Source organism: Carya illinoinensis, chromosome 5 (assembly GCF_018687715.1).
Source record: "Carya illinoinensis cultivar Pawnee chromosome 5, C.illinoinensisPawnee_v1, whole genome shotgun sequence".
Classification (NCBI taxonomy): Eukaryota; Viridiplantae; Streptophyta; class Magnoliopsida; order Fagales; family Juglandaceae; genus Carya; species Carya illinoinensis.
In genome coordinates, this window is record NC_056756.1 from 11,229,826 (window position 1) to 11,253,813 (window position 23,988).

At 32.2% G+C, this 23,988-nt stretch overlaps 2 protein-coding genes across 2 annotated transcripts; both read right to left on the reverse strand.

The window, feature by feature from the left end:
* Nucleotides 1-527: 527 nt before the first annotated feature.
* On the reverse strand, nt 528-4,770 carry LOC122310884 (transaldolase). Its single transcript, XM_043125119.1, has 7 exons — nt 4,443-4,770; nt 3,406-3,574; nt 3,107-3,156; nt 2,248-2,548; nt 1,630-1,818; nt 1,350-1,532; nt 528-1,160 (listed from the first exon to the last, which is right to left on the reverse strand). The coding sequence occupies exons 1-7, from the start codon at nt 4,619-4,621 to the stop codon at nt 915-917; spliced, it is 1,317 nt and encodes a 438-aa protein (XP_042981053.1). The 5' UTR covers nt 4,622-4,770; the 3' UTR covers nt 528-914.
* Nucleotides 4,771-11,606: 6,836 nt separating this feature from the next.
* LOC122309003 (probable beta-1,4-xylosyltransferase IRX10) lies at nt 11,607-15,703 on the reverse strand. The gene is made up of 4 exons (XM_043122324.1): nt 15,248-15,703; nt 13,680-14,068; nt 12,751-12,992; nt 11,607-12,342 (listed from the first exon to the last, which is right to left on the reverse strand). Exons 1-4 carry the CDS (start codon nt 15,342-15,344, stop codon nt 11,829-11,831), a joined length of 1,242 nt encoding a protein of 413 aa, XP_042978258.1. The 5' UTR covers nt 15,345-15,703; the 3' UTR covers nt 11,607-11,828.
* Nucleotides 15,704-23,988: the final 8,285 nt, after the last annotated feature.

Here is a 23,988-nt window from a genome sequence, read left to right on the forward strand (position 1 = left end):
AGCCGGAGGGTATTTCTGACTGTTAAATTCTTCCTGAAATTCTGTTCTCTTATGAAGAATTTACTGGGTTTTGTTTAACGAAATAAATATAGGCTATGTTAAATTGAAATTGAGCATGACATATCATACAATTAATAAAATTCTCAAGGCCGTAATTGAAATTGAGATTGAGGCCTAATAATTCTCATAATATAATAAAAATGGACGGAATATATATGAGGCATGACCATAGAATATTCTCATAATATAATATCTTTTTTATTTTTTGAATCAATTTATATTTTGATTTAACTTATAAATTTGAAATATACATGGAAAGATATTGTAAATTTCAAAATATATGAAGATATACTAATATAGTTAGAGAAAATATTTAAAATGAATAAAAAAATATTAAAAAGTATAATATTTAAATGATATCGATTTAAAAAGAAGAAGAAGAAGAAAAAGAAAATAAAGATAAACTAATGTATGGTATATTGTAGAAGTCAATATGTCAAATAGAAAAATTGGGTTTTGGTGGTGTATTTTAAGAAGAAAGAAAAATAAAAACTTGCATATTTCATAGATCACGACTAATCTTTACAAATCACCTGACCATGATCCAACAGTAGATCCGTCAAACCTAACATCACAGCGAAGCATACTCATACATGAATGCATCAAACATCATCTTGAAATGCACTCCTCCACTACATTTACAGCAGGATTCAGCACCCCACGTTTTATTAACGTTTCTATTCTTGGCAAATCACTTACCATTTCCATTCATAGATCGGTAAAGCTACTCATACACGAATACGTTGTCGTCGTGGTCGTCTTGATATGCGCTCCTCAAATACATTTGCAGCAGGATTCAGAACCCCACTAGTTTTATTAATGTAACATGACACAGATAAGCAAATCAATAAGGCTCACAGGCTGATTAATTTGAGAGAGTTTGCCTTCTCTTGCAGGGTATCGAGCAGGCTTTCAAAGCTTTTCTTGAAAGAATCCACACCTTCAAGTTCAAGCTGGATGCCAACATCGTTCCAGTCAATGCCTAACTTCTCAAGTGCACTGTAAACGCCTTCAGCTTCAGATACATTCGAATCAATTGTCCTTGAAACGGTACCATGATCGATAAATGCTTGGAGAGCTTGGTCTGGCATGGTTGAGACCTGCAAAAGGGAAAATGCCAACAAATATAAAGGGGACAAAGTTTGAGCTTAACAAAATTTAGCTTAAACACACATGAACTTCAACTCTGATTTGCATCAAAAGGACTAAGCTATTCGATATATCCACTTTGGTAATACTATTAACAATTACTATTAAGCACCAGACTTGAAGTGGATGAGTTGGCTCACCGAATCAGGTCCAATGAGAGGAGCAACATATAAGGTGTCAGGGTAGGCAGGATTCTTAACACTGGTCGAGGCCCACAGCACCCTCTGCTTCTTGGCACCTTTTTTCACCAGAGCTTCCCATCTTGGACCAGAGAATTTCTTCTGGTAGAGCTGGTATGCCAGAGCAGCTTGAGCAACCGCAGCCTGAAAACAGTAATTTGTCATGAAATTGCAAATCTCTACCTTCCAGATCTAGGATTCTAGATCCTCCACAGGAAGGAAAAAAAAGCAGTCCACTTACCTTTCCACGAACATCAAGGGCCTCTGGGCTTCCAATCTTCTCAAGCTTCTTGTCAATGAGAGTGTCTACTCGACTGACAAAGAAGGAAGCAACACTTGTTATTCTGGAGAGGTCACTTAACCCGGAAGCTTCAAGGCCATCCAAGTAAGCATCAATGACTGCTTCATATCTAGAAAGGGAGAATATGAGCTGTGCACATAGAACAGGAAATGATTAGAATAGTACCCAAGGAAAATTAAATTGCAACTCAGAAAACCTTGACACACGTTCATCATTCTACCACTCTAATCTGTAACATAACCAACATAATAATACTGTTGATATTCCATTTTCCTTCATACATAGAAAAAGGTGTTTTGACCAAGGAGAAGATGTCATTTCTTACAAATACTATCACAATTATTAAGGGCCAAATCAACCAACTTTACTACAATAACTTTGCCAGGATTTACTGTTAAGAGAAATGGTACAACAGTGAGCCGTGCAGTTCAGACAATGAGAAATAAGTTGATAGCCAAATAAAAACCAAGACGTCAAAATATCAAAATCAAGAGAACCTACTGTTTGAAAACTTATGGGCTATATATTTTAAGCTAAGCATCATAAACAACTACTTACTGTCACATTGACACTTATGCCGAGTGAAATAACTTCCTTAATTGAAGGAACACAAGCAGATGTAGCAGGAATCTTTATGTAAACATTGGGGCGATTAACCACTTTATGGAGCCATTTTGCAGCCTCTACAGTCCCTTGAGTATCATCAGCAAGTCTAGGGGAAACTTCCACAGAAACATATCCATCACCACCATCTGTTTCATCATAGATTGACTCAAAAAGTTTGCATGCATCTTGAATATCCTTCACCACAAGCTCCCAGTATGCAGCTTCAATGTCTTTTCCTGATTGAACAAGTTCCCTAAAGATCCCAAAAATTTCTTTTGTAAGTGGAGTCATTTTAGATGGAGATTTGGGGTATCAATCCCCAAGATTTCAATACTCTCAGATCAGACACACGAGAGTTTAAATGACCAGATGGAATTACAATAATCAAAGCCCATGAAGTTTCTAGATATTATGTATACATCAGGCCACAAGAAAAGGGTAAAAGGCACACTGCACTTTAGTTTTTTACCGCAAACATTAGTTTAGGACATTTTGGTAACACAAAACTACAAGTTTTTTTTTTTTTTTTTTTGATAGGTAATAACTACAAGTTTTTTTTTTTTTTTTATAAGTAAACAAAAAATTACAAGTTAAATGCTCAATTACTCAATTAATCTCTTAAGTATTGGTGTAACTAATAATTATAGGCATAAATTCTTTAAACTCAGTTTAGCTGTTTACTAGAACATTCAATTACTGGTCCCTGTTCTACCTTGATAGTCCATTGGTTACCATAAAGGAAAATACTATTGATTCTTGTTATTGTGAAGAAATAATGGTAAAGTGTGGTAAAAACCAATTGATGGGATACCTGAACTGGTCATTGTAAGCATTTGAAGAAGAGATTGCTTTCTGGAAGATCTGCAATCATGTATATTGAACATTTAGCTACATGAAATTAGAATTGATAAATGACACGAGAATCATCTGAAAATACAATTCTGTAAGTACAAATCCCCCCCCCCCCCCCCCAAAAAACCAAACAAAAGCCTCATCCTCCCATGCAATTTGGGATTCTGAAAATATTTTTGATAAGTGAGAATACCGAAGTTTTACAAAATTATAATAATAATAATAATAAACAGCAACAAAAAATATATGCATAATTACCGCTGGGTTGCTAGTTACACCCCTTACACCACTTGCAATCAGAGGAAGCAGATCTGTAACAGGTCGGCATAGGTTATCATACCAAGGACTCTGCCCTTCCTTCTCATAGAGATCATGAAGAACTGTTCTCTTTGCTGGACTTCCATTTCCACCTTGGGAACATCTGACACTGATAGAACGACTAAATATAAGAATGCAAAGTTTTTTCTCTACTGAGCGTAAAAATTACAACTCAATAAAAGGTAATTACCGAGCAAATGCCATATATTACATTAAATAAATACAGAAGATGAATGTCAATCTACCCCATTCAATGATTAATTATCGTATTACTAAGAACTGTAAAAATTATATGTAAGGTTGAGAACTGATCATTAAAATTTAAATGCAATTCACTAAAAATTGAGGCTTGTGGTCGAGAGCCCTGGGCAATTGTATCCAATAACGACAAATGAGTAGAGGAAGAAAATAAATTCAACTATAATCCATCCGCATGGGATTCAATATGCATCTAGGAAGGAATTCAATATGCACAGCTTTTTTAGCAGAGGAGCAGCCAGATCATAAACAGGTTGTATTCAGTAAAAACATCAGGATTAAGGAACCCCCACACGTTTCAAGTTAGGCACATGATACAACATAGCGGAGAGGGTCCCCCCTTACTATGTTTCAAAATGTCACCTTTGAGGACAACACCACAATCTAATTCTTTGTCTAGAAAAAATAACAAAACATAGAAAGGTGATTGTCAAATTTCAAAATATGCAATTTTTCCTAATGCAATAATAATCCCCAAGGATTTAGAGATACCTAATGAGCAGATCAATGAACCATGGAATACAGACATCAAATCCAAAAAAGATAGGACGACATATTCTATAGATCTTAATGAAACAATAACTTAAAGAAAACCGATCATTCAATAGCAGCCAACCCATCACCACAGAGAGAGATCCCTATAAAGATCAAGACAACAACTTCACCAGTCTACAAAGTAACAAAAACATAACCAGAGTGTAGGAAAAAACTAAACATACACCAAAGGGCCCCTGATCGCGGGGTTAGTCCGAACGGCTAATTTGGAAGATGAAACTTTGGCGTTGAAAGTGCTTCCGCTGTAGAATCCGATCAAAGTCTTAGGCTGCGAAGATCTGGGTTTCAAAGTAGATGCAGAAGCCGCAGGGCTCGGTGTGGTGAGCCTGGAAATGGTTGCCATGGTTGATCAAGCGCTACAATAGCTGGACAAGAACAAAGACAGAGCGAGACACAGGCAATAAATGACGAGACGAACGATGGCTAGAGGTATTGGACTATATCGGTTTAAAGTAACCTAAGGGAAAGCCAGATCAGGGAGAGGAGATCTCCATTTAACCAAACGGGCAGGTAAAGACATTGAGAGATGGGAACATCTGGTAGGTTGGGTTCTCTGTAGACGAGTGGCCCACCTCATTGCTTACGCCATATTTCTTTTGTATTAAATTAGATGGATAAATCAATTTTCCTCTGATAATTAGATGGATTTTTTTTTATTATCTATTTCTATAATTTAGAAGGTGAGATAAATAGATATATGAAATAAATTATACTTAATTTATATTTTTTATTTTCATTTACCACTGTTTTTAGAAGACTTTTAAAAATATATATTTTGAAAACAAAAAATATTTTTTTTTTTAAGTGTAATTGTGGTATCGCACGAAACATATTCTTAAGGTTTTAAAATCTAACACTTCTATTGACCAAACATGTCTTATTGAGAGTATTCTAAATATTTTATACAACTATATATATTTATTGCATTTAAATATCCTGAAAACGAGGCACGCCACCCACACCCAACAATGTCAATAGCATATAGTCATTTGGAGGATTCTAATTGGATTATACAAATTTTATATAATATCACATAATTTTACATTTAATTATTCTATTTAAAATATATTTTTACATTAGATTATTTATGTATTAGTGTATTATTATTTTCCTAAATTATTTTTTCTATCTTTTTTTTTTTTTAATTAAGAGCTACAAAATTATATTTTTTCTATTTACATAATTCAATACAATACATTCTGCCAAACCCTCCTCCACGGAGTTTCTTACCCTTAAGCCAAGTGGTATTCGTACGTAGGTCCAAGTGACAAGTTGGAGGTCAAAAGACGACACTGTAGTACGAGGGCCCTTCGGCTAATAAAAGTCACCATTCACGTAAGTTTTGACCAAAAGTACCAACTTTGTAGAAGTATCAGATTTTGACCAAAATCCATTTCAGCAAATTTCAGCAACAATTTCTGCCATCGGGAATCATAGAGAGAACCATAAAAATTAAAATGGAAAAAAGCTACTATCCCGCTCAAGATTTATCGCTTTAGTGGACTGTTTGGCAAAATGTTTTTTTTTTTTTAAAAATTTGTTGGCAGAGAAGTACTTCTCAAATAAAAAATCTTAATACAGGTGTCACAACAGAATATTTTTTCAAAATAATAAATTAAAAGTCAAAAATTTGTTATAAACATAATGAAATTTTATAAAAATAAGTTTACAAATTGATAAAAATTTATATAATAATTTAAATCTATTTTATAATATTTGTGGAATCAACAATCCAATTCGAATTCTTGTTAATTGATCCAAAAAAGTCATTGCAAAGATAATTAGTAACGTTTCAAAATGTTATGGAACACATTATCTGGACTATTAGAACGACGTATCATAATAGGAGAGAGCGTATTGCTAAAAATGGAGATATTCATATCAAATAATATTATTTTTATAAATTATTTTATAAAATAAAAACTCTATCATCTCTTATGTTACACATCAATAAATGATTTATTATTTTTATTATTTTATTTAAATGCAAATATATTAATTGATAAATATGTATTTAAAGAGAATAACAAATAAAAAAATTATATATTGATATGTTGTGTGAGAATGAGAAACAACATTTCTCTTTATAAAAATGTATCTTATTTAAAAAATAATTGTATAAGTCATTGTAAATATATATTTAAAAAAATAATCCCATTAGTTGCAAAAATGGTACGAGCTCTCACGTAAACAAAAATTTTACTATTGGTACTATTCGTGTCAGAAAAAATGAAAATTTTTCTTGTCATCCTCACACTTCACATACCATACTTATTTTAATTTTTTTTTTTATTTTTTCTATAATAAATATGTAGTGTGTGGATGATAAATAGAATAATTCAATTAGTTTAATAAGAATAAAATGAAATAAAAAATAAAAAAATAAAAAATAATATTTTAATATATAAAGTGTGTGGTGTAGAATGATGTATAGCATTCCTCCAGAAAAAATAAGATGGTAGAATGAAACAATTCAAACAAGAGGTTACAATTTGATTACTCTAATTTTAATTAGATGTCTCTCTCTCTCTCTCCTTCCGGAATCCTCTTTTCTCACTTTCAAAACAAGCCTCAAGATTAGGGGTGAGTATCGGCCGGTCCGGACCGGCAAAACCGACCGGACCGGCACTGTTTGGACCGAACCGAACCGGACCGAATTGGGACCGGTCCGGTCCGGTCCAATTTTTAAGGGACCGAGAGGATTCGGTCCGGTCCCGGTCCGGGAGCTTTTCACCCCGGACCGGACCGAACCGGACCGAATAGAAATTAAAAAAAAATATATTTATATATATTATTTATATAATAGTTGTATATAATTAATTATATAATTATATATGGTATAAAAAAATATTAATAGTCTAATATAGACTATAGTTATAATATGTATTAAATCACTATAACTACATAGAGTATTAGTAATAAGAGTATTACTATTATTTAATATAGTATTACATATAGTATTACTATCATTACATATAGTTATTAGTTATAGTATTAGTACTAGTATAGTTATTAATACTAGTATAGTTATTAGTACTAAAAGACTAATAATATTAGTTATTTGTATTACATATAGTTACATATATAGTTATCACTATAACTATTATTACATATAGTTATTAGTTATAGTATAGTTATTATTACATATAGTTATTAGTTATAGTATTATTACTAATAGACTAATAGTATTAGCATATTACTAATATATATATAATAGTATACTATATATATATTAAATATATTACAATATAATTACATAAGTATTAAAAAAAATGTCATTAGATAAAAAAAAAAAAAAAAAAAAAAAAAAAAGTCAACCTTGGACCGACCGGACCGGACCGGACCGAATAGGACCGGACCGAACCGGTCCTGAGGGAGTTCGGTCCGGTCCAGGGTGAGAAAACCCTGGACCGAATAGGTTCGGTCCGGTCCACAAAACCTCCCCGGACCGAACCGAACCGGACCGAACTCCCCCCTACTCAAGATCTTATTTTCGTCTGACAAGGAAGTTTATTTTCCCTCTCATTTTCTCCTCTCTCTTCCTTATTTTTTCTATATTTTTCATATTTTTTAATTTATTTTTCTTACTTCAAGGTCAAAAAAATCATATATAATTTTTTAACAATTGTTGAAAGACACATGCAATACAAGAAAATTCCTAAGCTTCAAATTGTTCATAAAATAGTAGCCATTTTACAGAAATCACTGCACATAGTGCTCACGTGCCATCTATTCTAGCAACTATTCTCGCCACATGCACCGAATCATAAGAATTGTCATCACTAAATCTTTCAACTTCTTGTTGAAAAGACAATCATGTTACATTCACGTGTAGTCAAAATTTATCGGAATTTATCCAAATTGTAATCTATAAAAGATGAGGTTGAGTATTTATTTAGACAGACTGTTATCTATTAGACATTTATATATAGAGAATATCAGTAATAATGAAATTCAGACCAATTCAGTAATGTACTGGTAGAATTTCAAATGATTGATATGAATATATTCTTGTATGTATCTGGTTAAGAATTTAATTTTATTTTAATGAATGAATGATGATAATGATATTTTGTTTAAAAAAAATTATATTTTATTTATAATTTATGATTAAAATAATATTTTTAAAATTTTAAATACTTCAAATAAAGTTGTAGGAAAATTGTAAAAGGATAATTGTTTTATAATTTCTCTTAAAACAAATCAAATATTGGGATACTCGCAAACTTCAAAGTTCAAACACAACTAGATCAATGCACGTGGCCTTTGTACTGATCAAAGTGAGATGAAAATGATCGAATGTGGATATCAGCAACTGAGAATCACAATGATACAACACGTGTAGCACCTTGACTTGTGAGTTTGAGTTGGGATGACACGTGGAGGTATGTGCAACTCAAAAACGAAGTATGATTGGTTGGGAAAGTGAATTTGTCCCCGGGGTGGTGGGGTTGGAGGTCCAAAAAAGGCAAAAATAATCCAAAGAGCCCAAAAACAAAACAAAAATCAAGAGAATTGACGTCTTACCTAACACGATAAGCGGGTAGGTGGGAGGGATGGAGTGTTTATTTGAGTATTTTTAAATCTTATTTAATAAGGAAAAAAAATGAAAAAGGAGATGAATTATGACCCGTAATTAAATTGTATTTTTTTTTTTTTTGTGTGTTCGAAATTATTTTTTGATGATACGTCATGACACGGAATTGACTGAACTTTTTTTTTTGCCGTACGCAAGATTCTTTAAAGAGATGGAATTAGCAAATGCGAACATTACTACTAGTCTTATTATTTTTTATTTTTTATTTTTAAAAATAGACTCCATCATAAATAAATATAAAAAAATAATATTTTTAATACAATCTACGTTTTTACAAATAACCTTAAAGACAGACTTGCATATAGCATTACTCGCCATAAGATACTCAATTTCGTTTCTTTTATATTATCTTTACCCTTTATGTTTAAAATTTTCCAATACGTGGAGTCCAAACTGGGCAATAACGAAGTAGTGTATTGGTTTAAGATGGAAGAACATCATTTCATGTATAGCAGCATACTTGGACCCATCAATCTGAATATCTCTGAAAGTTAGGAACAAAAAGATGCCGCTTTTACATGCTGCATAAAATCATTAGTCTGTCGTAATACGGATCAAATCTTACCAGAGGTAGATAACATTTTGGTCACACCAACCAGTCCTCTAACATCTTACGTCACATTAATTTTTGAGTAATGTTATATATAAATTTAAAATATATAAATTCTGTATTTTTTAAAAAAAAATAAAGTCTAATATTAAAAAAATAATTTTTTATATAAAATTTATATTTACTTATTTTTTTAAAATGAATATGTAAGACTTACATATTTTTAAATTATAAATATCATTTTTTTAAATTTATTTATATATTTATATTTTATTATTATAACAAAACCCTTATATTTATTTTATTTTTAAAAACTGTTATAGACATAAAAATATTATATAAAATAAATCTATAAACTGATATGCTTTCATAAAATTTATTAAAAATATTTTATAATAAAAATAATTTTATAATCTGATATATTATATTAATCTATATTAATTTATATATTTATTTTTATATAAATTTTTTTTTATAGATAAAGCATTTTAAACTCACAAAAAAATAAAATTATAGAATCGTATAAGGGCCAATTAACTTAGATTCGATGACAAGTTGCTAGTATTGACTTATCCGCTATCGATATGTCGAGTTGCTTGACCCCATGGATCCGGCCATTGGAATAGCTCGGGGGACAGCTCAATTATTAAGTAGCCACGTGCAGCTTTCATTATAGCAGATATTTTAACTTATCGAAGCAGAGGATATGGCACTAGCAAAAAGGAATCTTCTCGGTGCTTGCAACAACGAGATTGCCGGGGGGGCACCCACTCTCCAAATTTCTTATAATAACACTAATAAAATAAATAGATAATTTATAAATAATACTCCATATAGTCCTAAAGTTCGTATAGTACTTTTAAAAAATAGTAAAATTTATTATTAAAAAATTAAATTTTTAATATAAATTAAATTTTTTTAAAATAATTATTAGGCGTTTATATATTTATAAATATAAATATTATTTCTCATAATTTATTAACTCCTCGCTTATTTACTCCCTGATCATTTAGTTTACTTAAATATCTTAAGAACAATGTTATATATAGTCTCTATTTAGGGACTACAATGTAATTCTATGTAATTTTATTTTTAAAATTTTTTAATGAAATTACAAAAATATCATTCATAAAATGATATTTTTATTTTTTAATAAAAGATCTGCACATGCAATCTTCAAGTGAGAACTGTAAATAAAATTTTTCATATTTTAAATATTAAAAAAACTAAATAAAAAATAAATTCATAAAATAATATAGATTTGAGGGGTTGCTCCATATTAATATAGGTACTGAAATCCATATTTTTATATTACAAATTTTTAAAATATGAGGAGTTGCTCCTATAAACCACAAATAATTTATTCTATAATATTATTCTAAGATTAGTACCACATCATACAATTTTATTTGTGTTATTATTAAATAAAAATTAAATAATACACATCACTAAGTTAAAATTAAAATGATATATCTAATTAAATTATCAATTTATTTAAAAATAAATCATTAAATGAAAAATAATACATTTAATAAAATTACTATCTTTTTATTATTAGTAGTGTTTTAATTTTTATAATACGCGTTTTTTCTATTTGATCAACTTTGTCTTTTTACTTTGGCGGAATTTATAAATAGTTTAGTCCCTCGATCCACTCAAACAAAGTTCATGAGATTTTTCATCTCTGAAAAATAAAAGTAAGAAGATAGAAAATCAAATTAGTGATATTTCTCATCACTCAAGAGAAATTATTTCGAATTTTATGGAAGCTTTTTTAATTTTATTTGTGACAAAATCGGGGCACGGTGATTTTTTCATGAGAAGTTTCGAATTCAGATTTTCCACTTTGAGAACCAGGTGATATGCCATCAGGCTGTTGTGTTTGAATACTAAGAATACCTCAACACTTCTCAACACACTCTACTACTATTCAATACGTTATACTTTATTATTACTTTTCATTTACTTTTTATTACTATTTAATATTTTATTATTACTTTTCAACTATTTTTTCAATACTATTCACAATATACTTTTAACACTTCTCACCACTCAAACCTAAAAGATTTTGGGTTCAAAAACTGAGACTTTAAAATCTTTGTTTCGAAACGTAGTCTTAAAACTATTAAATGTTGTAAGATTTACATAATGTATTTATCTTTATCCGAAATCTGCTTAGAATTCAAGCAAAAAATTGGAGAAGATCTCAATTAGAGCAAATATACATCACCTATCTCTAATGTAACCAAATCTAAAAATCAAAATCCCAAAAACCATTAAAAAAAAAATACATTTCTGGTATACTAGACACTTCTCTCTCTCGGTTCATCCGAGGACTATACAAAAAACAATCATGGAACATAACACAATAAGTAATCGTAACCAAGTCCAACCTGCTTACATTTACCAAGGTTTGAGATCCCCAACAGGTCCTGCGGTCCAATTCAAAATCTTTTCACCAGGCTTCAAGAAAGTGCTCTTGTCATGTGGCAACTTGCGAGCCAGCCCATTCAGTATCTGATGAAAAGCGTCTCCCGCTTGTGCGGGCTGTGGAAACATCATTGCCCTTTTCATTGAAGGATTTGCAAGCAGCCTCTGCTTCCTTAGAATTACTTCTGGTGGTATGGATGTAAGAATTGTATCCAGATTAGGGACATCTTCCTCCGCGACAAACACCCCAATTTCCTCCCATGGTATGGCATCAGCGAATGGCAAGACAATATCATCTGCTATAATGACAGGAATACAACCAAACACCACTGCTTCAACAAGCCTAGGACTCCATGGGGCCCATCCCAGAGGGCACAAACAGAATATAGCTCGTTGCATGTCTTCATAATATGTGGTTGGGTGTTCAGTGGAGATATCAAAAAGTGGATTGTCTTTAAAGTTCTCCCAAACTGCTGCCCTTGCACCTCTGCAATTAAATGAAAGCACAAAAAATGATACAAGTGCTAAATGAGATTTTTGGTTTGAGGCTGTAAATGAACCCAGAGCCAGATAAGGATACCATCACATAAGGACCAGTACATATTAAATACAAGCATTATTCTATAAAAATATCCTCGGAAACATCAAATAAGCAGAGTTCAGTTGAACTACATGAGTCATTATCCAATTCATTAAAGGTTGCACAGTCCTATGAGATCAGGTAGCTACTTGATTATTGCAATTGGTGCAATGAGACTGCATCTAGTGAAAGCTTACATTTTTGCCTAATATCTACACAGCTAAGAATGGTTAGATTGAGAAGGAAAGTGCACCTAACTAAAGTCTTAAGGCTCAATTCCAACACACTTCTTGTACCAAGTCAGTATGAACATACCTTGCATAATAACCACCTTCTGGGTCATTGTTGACGTCATAGAACAATCCACGAAAGTAGACAAAGATGGACCTAGGGGTGTCTTGGGGAATCAGGCGGGCCTGCATTTTCTGAGGAGGAGCATATGGAGGGATAGTGATTGAACCCTCGTTTAGGCACACATGGTTCCGTTGTCCAAAAGTCTGAACCAAGGTAGCACGATGGAGTAATGGAAGAATGCCCCTCTCAATAGCTTTCTCTTCCTACACAGTACATAGAAAACTTGCATCAGATGACCAGTGTGTTAGATCCTTGAACTAAGATGTTGCCAAGATTTCACACGCAAAATAAAAGTGAACCCAGAATAAGTAGGGTGGGTGAAGAGAATTGTTAAAAGAGCTCTTGCACCCACACCAAAACCTGATAGCATGTTACAAAAGCCATACTAGCACATAAAAGAGAGGACAGAGGACAGAGCCAGCTATGGTCATGGATTTAAAGAGTTGATTCGTAAATGAATACACATATGAACAGTCTTATTTCTCTCGAAGATGAACATTTAGATTTCCTCATCCTACATTACAACATTCAAACTCATAGTACAAAGAAAACTTCCATTACAATGTTTCCCGTTGAATTAATCCAAGGGATATCTGGACGCCTACCTTCCTTTTGTTGAAATGAAAGGGTCTAGGCTGATACCAAGTCAACACAACAAAACCGAAGCTACCAAATAATAAGTGTGCAAGTTGAGTATTGTTTCCAATGAAATAAATCTTTGCATAATTTTGCACTCGACCAACTAATCAAGATGCATCTATTTCCTTGTCTATTATGCCCCTGGAGCATACTGCCAACATGCATGCAGCCACAACTTCATTCCGCACCCCCTCCCCCCCAAAAGGGTAAAAAAATGGTTCTCAGTAATTAAGAAAATTAAAGTTTCTTACTTGATAATGAAAGCAGGCTCCAAAGTCATGGGGCACAACAAAGAAGTGATCAGCCCCTTCTGTTCGATTCCAAAAGGGCCAGTTTGAAGAGATGAGCTGTATTGCACTTCTCATCACTCGTGGAGACTTGAAGGGCAATGGCAAGCCAGTTGGTGTAAGGTCACAAGTGATGTATGTTGGGGTATAAAACCAATCTGCTTCTTCAGGCTTGAGGGTTCGAACTGGACTTGATAAGAGGAACTTGTGCATAAAAATCTCAGCAGCAAACATATGGTTCAGACATCTTGGGTCCTTTTGAAGAAGCTTCTTGTTGTATTTGCTAGGAAGCTCATATACATAAACTTTCAACCTTCCTACTGGATCATCTTCCAAGACATCACCAGCACTTCCTGCATCATTTAAAAGAAGCACAGCTAAGAATAAGATTCATGCTTTGAAATCCAAGTCAGTCAATCTGATCCCGTAAGTCTAGTCATTTAAAATTTCCATTCTTCAAGGAATAAGCCTGGTTGCCGCAGAAAAGGATAGAAAGATACAGATCCATAATTCATCAAATCACATCTTGCCAATATTTCTGTAACCAAAACCAATAGACAAGAAGCTACAATTTCTCACAAAGTTTACATACAGAAGTAATCAGGATCTTGAGTTTATCAAGCATCTAAACCACAGTGTTGGAGCATGAAAAATGTTGGAATAAAAGTTGGCGTGCCCTCATAACATTAAAAGAAACAGCAGACAACTGATTTTGAGAATACACATAAATATAAACAGTATCAAGCAGCGATAATTCAAATCAAATTTCTGAATCTTTTCTCTTAATTACTTATTTGTTTAGTCCATTCAATTCAGAGCCGGTTCACAATGTATCATTACTTATGATCAGTGAATGTGAGGATAAATTCAACAATAGGGAGGGGGCGTCACATTTGTTATCATAGTGAACTGCTTTAAGGATAATCAAACCTAGGTCGTCTCAAAGTAAGCAATTTCAACATACCATCACAATCGCCATGACCTTTTAAGACAAATGAGCACACGTATGATAGCATGGAGTTCTTTCCGGTGCACAGTCAGTGAAGACAATAACATGCACTTTACTCCTAACACTTTTCTAACTTTGTTAGTGGATGCAATATATAAAAGAATACACTTAACGAAAGTTCTTGGAAGGAAGCCACCGAAAACCATTTTAAGAATCGTTCTTATCAAACAAAAATATATTTCTGAAAAAACCAAAAGTAGCCCCTATTTTCTAGTTTTCATCATACATACACCTCGGTTAGAATGGAAGTACGTATTAAAAGTGCCAAACAGGAGGGGGAAAAAACGTAACACTCGATTACCTATGAAGCAGAAGTGCAAAATTATCAGTTTTCACACTGCTGCGTAAAGGAGAAAACAGAGAAACAGAAAATGCACGAACCGAATTCCCAAGACTCGATGTCAACTAAAGCAACAACCTCAGATGGAGAATATAAACAGCTTATGCATAATCGAGCACAGAAGAACAGCTTAGAATCTCACTGATAAAGTAATTATGACAACTGCTACGAGCAAAAACTCACCTGAAATTCGCTCTGTACGCACATTCTGGTCTGCACTAACCCTCCAAACAAAACCAGAGACGATAAGAACAGGAATAACCCACACCCAAATCCTCATTTTGCTACCCGCAAACGTAATGTCTGAGCAGAAAACGGACGAAGACGTAAATGGGTCTTCCGGGTTTGGTTCCAAAGAGAAGGAAAAAAAAAGGCTGTATAAATGCGGACTTTAATGGTTGGAACGTCGTATGGGAGGTAGTTGTGGAGGTTCCTTAGAGTTTAGGCTTGACGAGCGTGAATATGAAAAAACAAACGGAGGTTTTCAGGTAGGAATTGATAGAGAATACACAGAGGAATTGCTTGAAGAAACAGAGAAGAAGCAAAAAATTTGTGTGCGATGGAGTTGCGGCAAAGTTGCAAACACGTTCAAATCTATGCGGGTTACTGAAAGCTGTGGTTTCTTTGCCGGTTTGATGACAAGTCCATCTCATGACACAATCAGCTATTGAACGAGCCAAGCTGTTCTGTCCCATAAAAAATAAAAATAATAAATAAAAAGAAAGAAAGAAAGGAAAAATGAATTATTCACGTGTTTTATAAAATAAAAGTTTAATATTTATTTTCTCAATAAAGTTGATTAGGTACAATTATTGGTTGTTGACCCTCTTTGTTCAAAGGCTTAACAATCATTTGTTAAGTTAATAACTTAACAATCTTTTAATTTATTATTTTTTATAAATAATTTAAAGATAATGAAAAATAACATATTTATAAAATGAGATGAAAAGTCACCGTTTGGTTGCAAAACTTAGTTGATATCAATTTAGTTCAGTCTAATTTTAAATTTAATCTAATATCTCAACATCCAATTCTAAAAGCGAGGCGCTGTGGAGCGGTCTGTCTGTCAAAGCCTGAAAAGCAGCCTGCCATTCACAAAGCGACACGTAAGCTGAAACACCATAAATATTTTACACCTCACCACACATGATCACTAGAAGCACTATCCAGAAATTAGCATCTCCATTCTCTCTCAGGTTCATTCCGTCTTCGCTCCAAGCTCAGCGTCGCTTTGCACAGCCATCAATCCTTGCCGCCCAACAAAGCTTAGTTCCACTGCCACCATCTCAGTCCGACGCCGACATCTCCATTTTTTCAGACCACTTGACCCACACGGATAAAGAAACTTCATATAACGAAACCCCTAATGAACTACTAAATTTCTTCCAACAAACCATTCTCAAACACCCATTTATTTTCCACTGCCCTTATCCTACTGACTAGAGGCTAGAATGAGGATCAAGAGTTGTTTTTTTTTTTCTTTTGATCTGGTAAGAAACTCCACTGTCGTTCTAATTAGGGCTTCATGTCCATCCCTCAAATTGATACATCGAAGTCATAGACATGAGATTAAGAAGAGAAATCCTTGGTAATGAGAAGATAACAAAATCACTGAGAGACAATCCTGACAATAACAAAACTTTGAAATAAATTTAAAAACTCAAAACTGAGAAAGATTACCGAGAGAGTGCCGATAGAAAAATTTAAAAAAGCAAAAACTGAAAAAGATTATTGAGAGAGATTACCGTTTGGGTCTTCGTCATCGTCTGAATTGAGTTCTGCTACCGTTTGGGTCGAGCGCCGTGCGGGATGAGGGGGTCGAGAGCTTCAGGGATTGAGTGGAAAGAGCGAGGAAGAAAGGGAATACGAAGGAGTGAGAGAGGGGAGAGTCATTTGATCGGGTGTATGCAGATGCAGATTTTGCCCAATGAACCTCTTACGTGGCGCATGGTTATTGGAGGGCTGTTATTTTGGTTTTAATAGTCGGACCGGTCCCCATGATTTCTCATTCTAAAATTACTAAACTCATCTTAAAACATTCTTATACATATGACCTACAACTTTTTTTTAATTCAAAATATCTTTATATGTAAGACTTACAACTTTTTTTAATTTTTCATAAATAGTATTAAACTCATCTTAACATCCAAACACATTTAAACTCATTTTAGATGGACTCAACATAACTCACTCTATCTATTCAACTCACTATTATTAATAAAGAACTCAGCTCAGTTCAACATCCAAACACAACCTTAATAATAATATGGTACATGGCATTTCTCATTCCTAATAGAGAAAATATATTTGTAACCATTAATTATGTAATCATCGTGTAATCATTTTGAAAAATATAAATAAAACATAAGATCTACATAAAAAAATAAAATTAATTTTTTAATAATATATTTTATTTATTTTCAAAATAGTTACCCAGTATTTACACGATTGTATATGTATATTTTTAATTGAAATTAGACCAACTAGATGAGATATTTTATTTAATGGACTTCAGCAACGAATAATATAAGTGGTTTACGACCAGTATTTTATATGTTTGTTTAACGTTAAATTACATTTCACGTGCAAATAGTTAGACTTTAGTATCTCTGTATTGAAGAAGAATAAAAGTCAATAGATTTTTTTTTTTTTTTTTTTTTTTTGGGGTCAGATTAGAACGCAAAGGACAAGGTATCATTGCAACATCTTCGCATGGGATCTTTGATCTTTCGTCCCGCTCTCCAGTTTTGATCTTAAAACCATTCTCCTCTCCCTCATTTAGCTCTAATTGTTAGGGCCCAGGATCTATGACGATCCGCCTATCATTCTCTCACGCATGTCCCACCGGGCCTCAAAATCCATCAGGCCCATTTATTTATTTTTCTCTGTTTTTTAGCTTCCTGGTTGTAAAAGGTCGAATCTGCTGTTTTTTTTCCACAACCGCTTACATACACCCTCAACTAAAGCAAACTGATAGTCAGCTTGACTGCTCGGTTATTTATTTATTTATTTAATAATTAAGAAATTGACTAAGAGTGAAATCGTGTATTTTTTTAATGATTAAAAATATATAAAAAATTTATTTTTGAAAAAGAAAAAAGAAAAAAAAAGTTTCAAATATAGTAGGGGTAGGCTGGGCAGCCACCTAGAATTGTTCCACCATATAATTGGGTTTAGGTATTGAAAAATATTGATATATATTGTGAATAGTTATAAAAAAGTAAGTGAAAAGTAATAATAAAATATTGAATAGTAGTAAAAAAATAATGAATAGTTGTAAAAAGTAAGTGAAAAGTAATAATAAAATAATAAATAATAGTTGAGTATATTGAAAAGTGTTGAGAGTATTTCCACCATAACGCACTGTTGAGTACACCCTCGTGGCGTCTGTGACTCCAAATTGATATAGCCATTTCATTTGGCAAGTCATAATATGACTAATTTAATTAAATGTATCTAAAACTAGTAAACTGCATTCCAGAAAATGATTTTGATATATATTTGATAAATTTGATCAGTTGTATATGTAATTCGATTTTCATTTAAAAAATGGTTCCAAAAAACAAAAACAAAAACAAAAATAAATTAAATGAATCCATAAAACATAACCATAAGGCCTTATTAATATATCAAAAGAATAAGAAGATTGAGAGGAACAAAAGCCCTAACCTTTTCAAGATTGACAATAAACAAATTTCAATAAATAGGATTTTGATTATTCGGTTTGTGTAAAAAAAAACTGAAATTACAAACTCACAAACACCCTTTTATTCGAAAGATTATAATCTTAGTATGGTAGCTCTGATACCAAATGTAAAATCTATAAAGCATGCTAAAAAAAAATCTTAATGGACAAATAGAGATTAGGAAATATAGAAATCGTACCTACGGAAGCCATGATTTAAGAATGCAAACAAATCTTTCCCTCCTTACTCCTCACAAAATATCAGCTATCAATGAGGTAAACTAATGGGCGTATGGAGAGGAGAGGGGACCTAGTCTTATATATAGAAAACTTATGGAGTCCTTCTATTAAGGACTCAAATCTCAATAGAGTCTAAGAAAAATTTAGAATAAGACCCTTAAGCTTTCAGGCCTACATACATAATTTACCATAATTTAAATAAAATATAATCCTATATTACTAAAGTGTAAAAAATCTTAAATGATCACTCAGTTTAATGAATTAATCAAAATACAATTGTGAGCTATATATATCCAATCCATTTTATAAAACAAGCAATCAAATAAAGCCCATATTTAAAATTTATCCTAACAGGCTATGGAGATAGTGGCGCGCTAGGTAGAGGAGAAGAATGAGCTACAAACCAGGGAGTGCGAGGTTTACTTAATTTTGAAAATGGGCTCTTTTTTTGAAACGCGTGTTTCACATGTGGGAAAACAAAAACAAAAAAAAAAAAACAAAAAAGCTAGTATGCCGCTTATGATGTACCGCTTCGTTTCACCGATTGCAATTTTTTTTATTTAATAATCAAAAAATTGATTTTAAATATATTGATATATTTAAAAAATTATTTAAATATATAAAAAATATAAATAAAATAAAATAAAATAAAAAACAACAACTAGCAGTATAAATGAACCTATTCAGGCAGCAGAATAGTATTGTTAAAAAGAAAAAGAAAATGTCATGTCAGGCGTGTAGTGTTAGTAATAGTAAAATGATGTATAGATTTACTTATGAGCCAAGCTGCTCTGTTGCCTCCCATTGACCGATTCATCTTACTACGAGGCTAAAATCATTCCCTCATTTTTTTTAAATATTTTATTCATATATTTTTATCATTTAAAAATATATAAAAAATCAATAAACTAATAATTACTTTCTTAACTATTAAATAAAAAAATTTTAAAAAATAAAAGAGATGTCAAAATTAGGTGTTAAAGTAGCATTTCCCTTACTCTTTAGGAATTATATATATATATATAATAAATAGATTAGAATTAGTTTTTTTAACAAATACTACTGATATTGATAATTCCACGTCAGCTAAAAGTAAGGGTGTAAAAGTAAGGATGTAAATTTTAACCGGAAAATCGATTTAGATGGGATTGAACTGGTGGAAACCGACTAGAACCGGTTCGATTCCAATTCCATATTTTTAGGACCGAATCGGTTCACTATAATATATATTTAAATTATTTTTTTAATATTATATATAATATTTATTATATTTTATACAATAATATATATTACTGAACCAAGTTTCTTAATTCCGCTGAAAATATCACCATAGGTGTAATTGAAAAATCTCGAGATATCATTAAGTTCATCCTTGACTTTTAAAGTAAAAAGATGAGGTAAATCATTAATGAATTTTTTTTTCAGTATGACTTCTGACTGTCATCACGAAGCATTACTCTGGATGTAAAAACATCTTGATACCATATGTAATCAGACATATGACAGTATCGCAAATTATTTAAATAATCATAAACACGATTCGTAATATTAAAAGGAGTAATATTATAATATTTTTGTTTGATTTTTTTAAACAACAGTATATTATTTTTTTAAACTTGGTTTAGTAATATTATAATATACCAATATTATTATATTATATATAATAATATAGATAATTTTTTATTATAAATTTTTGTTTTATATAATAGTACTTTTTCCAGGGGTCTCAGTAATTATGTAATGCCTCTAATATTTGATATTCTCCTTGTTATCTAAAAAATCTTAATGTTATTTCTAAATAATATGAGCTTGCCATTGGACATGTCATAATCTGTATAAATCGAATTTTTACTCCTTCTAGCAACAAAGTGAAGCATCATCTATAGGAAAAATTTGACTCTTTGAGATAAACCTCTGATCATGTGCTACGATAAAAGTCATTTATTAATATCTATTTTCCCTGCCAGCCCATTACAGCCATGTTTATTATAATAATATATTATATATTTTTGTTTTATAGTTGAATTTTTTTTATATAGTATATATATATATTTTTTAAAACATATTTTTTATAACATAATTTTTTTACATAATAATTTTTTTTATAAAACAGATTTTTGTAAATAGTAATAAATTTGTAATAAAATCGATTTTTTAAAGCAGTTTTTTTTTTCTTTTCTTGGTATAAACAGATTTTTTATGAGAGATTTACATTTTATTAAAATAAAAAAATAGAACCAAACCAAATAAAAAATCAATAAAACTGAAAGTATCAATTCAAGAAAATAATCGATATGTAATCAATTTTAAATATTACAAAACCAATACATACTGATTCGATCTAAATTTTATACAAAATCAAAGCAGTTAAATCTCTACTGAAAGAGGGCTGCTAGAGTCATAGAAAAATCTCACAAAGAGATCTCACACACTGATATAGTATATTATTAGTGTACCACGTGTTTTTTTTTTTTTTTTTTTTGTGCGTGCGTGCGCGCGCGCACGTTTCCCCTCCCCTCCTCCCCTTTCCCTCTCCCTTCCCTACATCAGCAGTTCTCGACCATCCTGGACACTAGACGACACCTGTCAACCACGCATATTGCGACTGCCCCAACGATGCCGCAACTGCCCCATGCCTCTCCACTCCGCGACTTGTATCGTGACCACCCCAACCACACTAGTGCACCCACCCCAGCCACATCATGACCACCCTTGCCACACAACCATGACCACACTGCAACTAGCCACAGTGCACATTTTGTGAAATGTGCACGAAAAGTTATGAACCCCTACATGAGCTTCCATGTCCTAGCTGACGGTGTCGCTTGGACCAACGACGACTTCTATCCACCCTGAGGTAGTCCCTGTTGACTTTTTTACTCATTCTTTAGTTCCACGCCGGTGGGAATAAAATAAAGGGCATAGGCCTAGATTTATAAATAAGAGGCTTAGCCTCTTAGTTTAAATACAGTAATTGAAAGCTTATCTAATAATTTTTTATTTTAATTAAATTTCTCTGTTAGCCTTTTTATAAAATGGAAAGAGGTGTAAAGTTAAAGTTTTGTTAGTGAGAAAGATTTGTGGGTGCATTTAGGATGAGAAGAAAAATTATGTGATTATAATAATTGTTCACATAGTGAATTTTCTTCTCTGGGTCTGGTGATTTATTTCCTGTTTAGGAGTTTTCACGTAAATATTTTGTGTTGTTATTCTTTCTCTAATTTTCTAATTATTCCTGAAAATGATAGATCTTAAGGGGTGAATTTGGGAGGTCCAAATTTTCAATAATTGGTATCAAAGCAACTAGATTCTTTTTATGTGGTGGATTTTGGTGTAGTAGTGTGGATACGTACAGTCTAAGGAGATTCTATGTAGGAGATTGAAAATTTTAAGCGTGTCAATTGTGACCCTCCAATCTTTCCTGAGAACTTACTTAGTGAGGTACTATTCATTTTTATAGTAAATTCATCAAAGTAATTAGGAAGTAGGGTTTCAAATCTTGTCAGATTTGAGGTGGAGAAATTTGATGAGAGAATCAATTTTGACTTGTGGCAAGTACAAATCAATTATGTTTTGATTCAATCAGGATTACATAAGGCATTGAAGGGCAGTGTGACGCCCCCAAATTCCGTTTGGGATCGGACGAACATTTGAAGCGTCGAGACATGCAACACAAGGTTACCTGCCCCCGTTCATGACATATAAGATGCAATGTTCCTAACATGCATCTAACATTATGCAATATTCGCAGCGGATAATTTTTTTCTTTAGCAATACTATGCACCAAATTAAAAATATTCCAAATGCTTAAAACATACTTCATACATAAAGACCCATTGAGTAGATCACAACACTAGTCCAAAATGGTTATGATCCAAAAAATACTAAAGATGCAACTCCATTGTACAAGTAGTAATTTACGTTAACTACTATATTAACATTGACGTCGCACCGTCGCTTAGTCAACTGTGTCTAGTTGATCAGCTCCTGATTCTCCTTTAGATCTTGTAACAAGATCTACCATTCGGGGGGAATGGTAGTTGGGACTACCAAAGTGAGATTTGATTACAAATCTCAGTAAGTTAACAAAAAACTTCCACACAAGTTAATGATGCATGCATGACAGTAAAAGCATAAATGCATAATCAAATTCATAAGTAATTAAAGTATAACTTGGCATACAACATAGCATAATTGACATAACTTAAATTGAAACATGAACTGAACTTGACTTGACATGAATTTGATCTGAAACTTGACTTAACATGAAAAATACATACTCCACAGTTGTTGTGACCCCATGTATTCTACACAAACTTGACTTAACATGAAAAATACATACTCCACAGTTGCTGTGGCCCCATGTATTCTACGTGTAAATACATACTCCACAGTTGTTGTGGCCCCATGTATTCTACACATCACAATGCAGTTAAATACATACTCCACAGTTGTTGTGGCCCCATGTATTCTATACAAACTGAATGTACTCAAGATGAAACGTGACTGGAATACGAAAGGACGGGAGCCCTGATGTAACATAACGTGATTTGAACATAACTTGAAATACATGACCAACTTGAGATAGAAACATTTCGTAACATGGCATAACATATAATAGATAACATATTTAACATGACATACTTGTAATGTACAGTAATACATGACAGAATATATTATATAACAGATAAAAATTGATGACAGAATAAATTCTGTATAATAGACAATTACGTAATAACTTGGCATGGCATGACATATATGATAACATACATACATAAACTGTAGTTCTTTTACTTAGCACACATATACAATAGATTGCTAGTAAGTTAAAAGCTAAACTTACTTCAATCTCCGCGTTTCTTATAAAACTTCAAGTGCGATCACGAGGAACTGTAATTAGTGATTCTAAAAGTTAGAACTAAATCATTAATAATTTGAAATATGAAAAATACTAACTTAAAGAGTAAAATTTTCATTTTACTCTCTACATGTGGGAAAA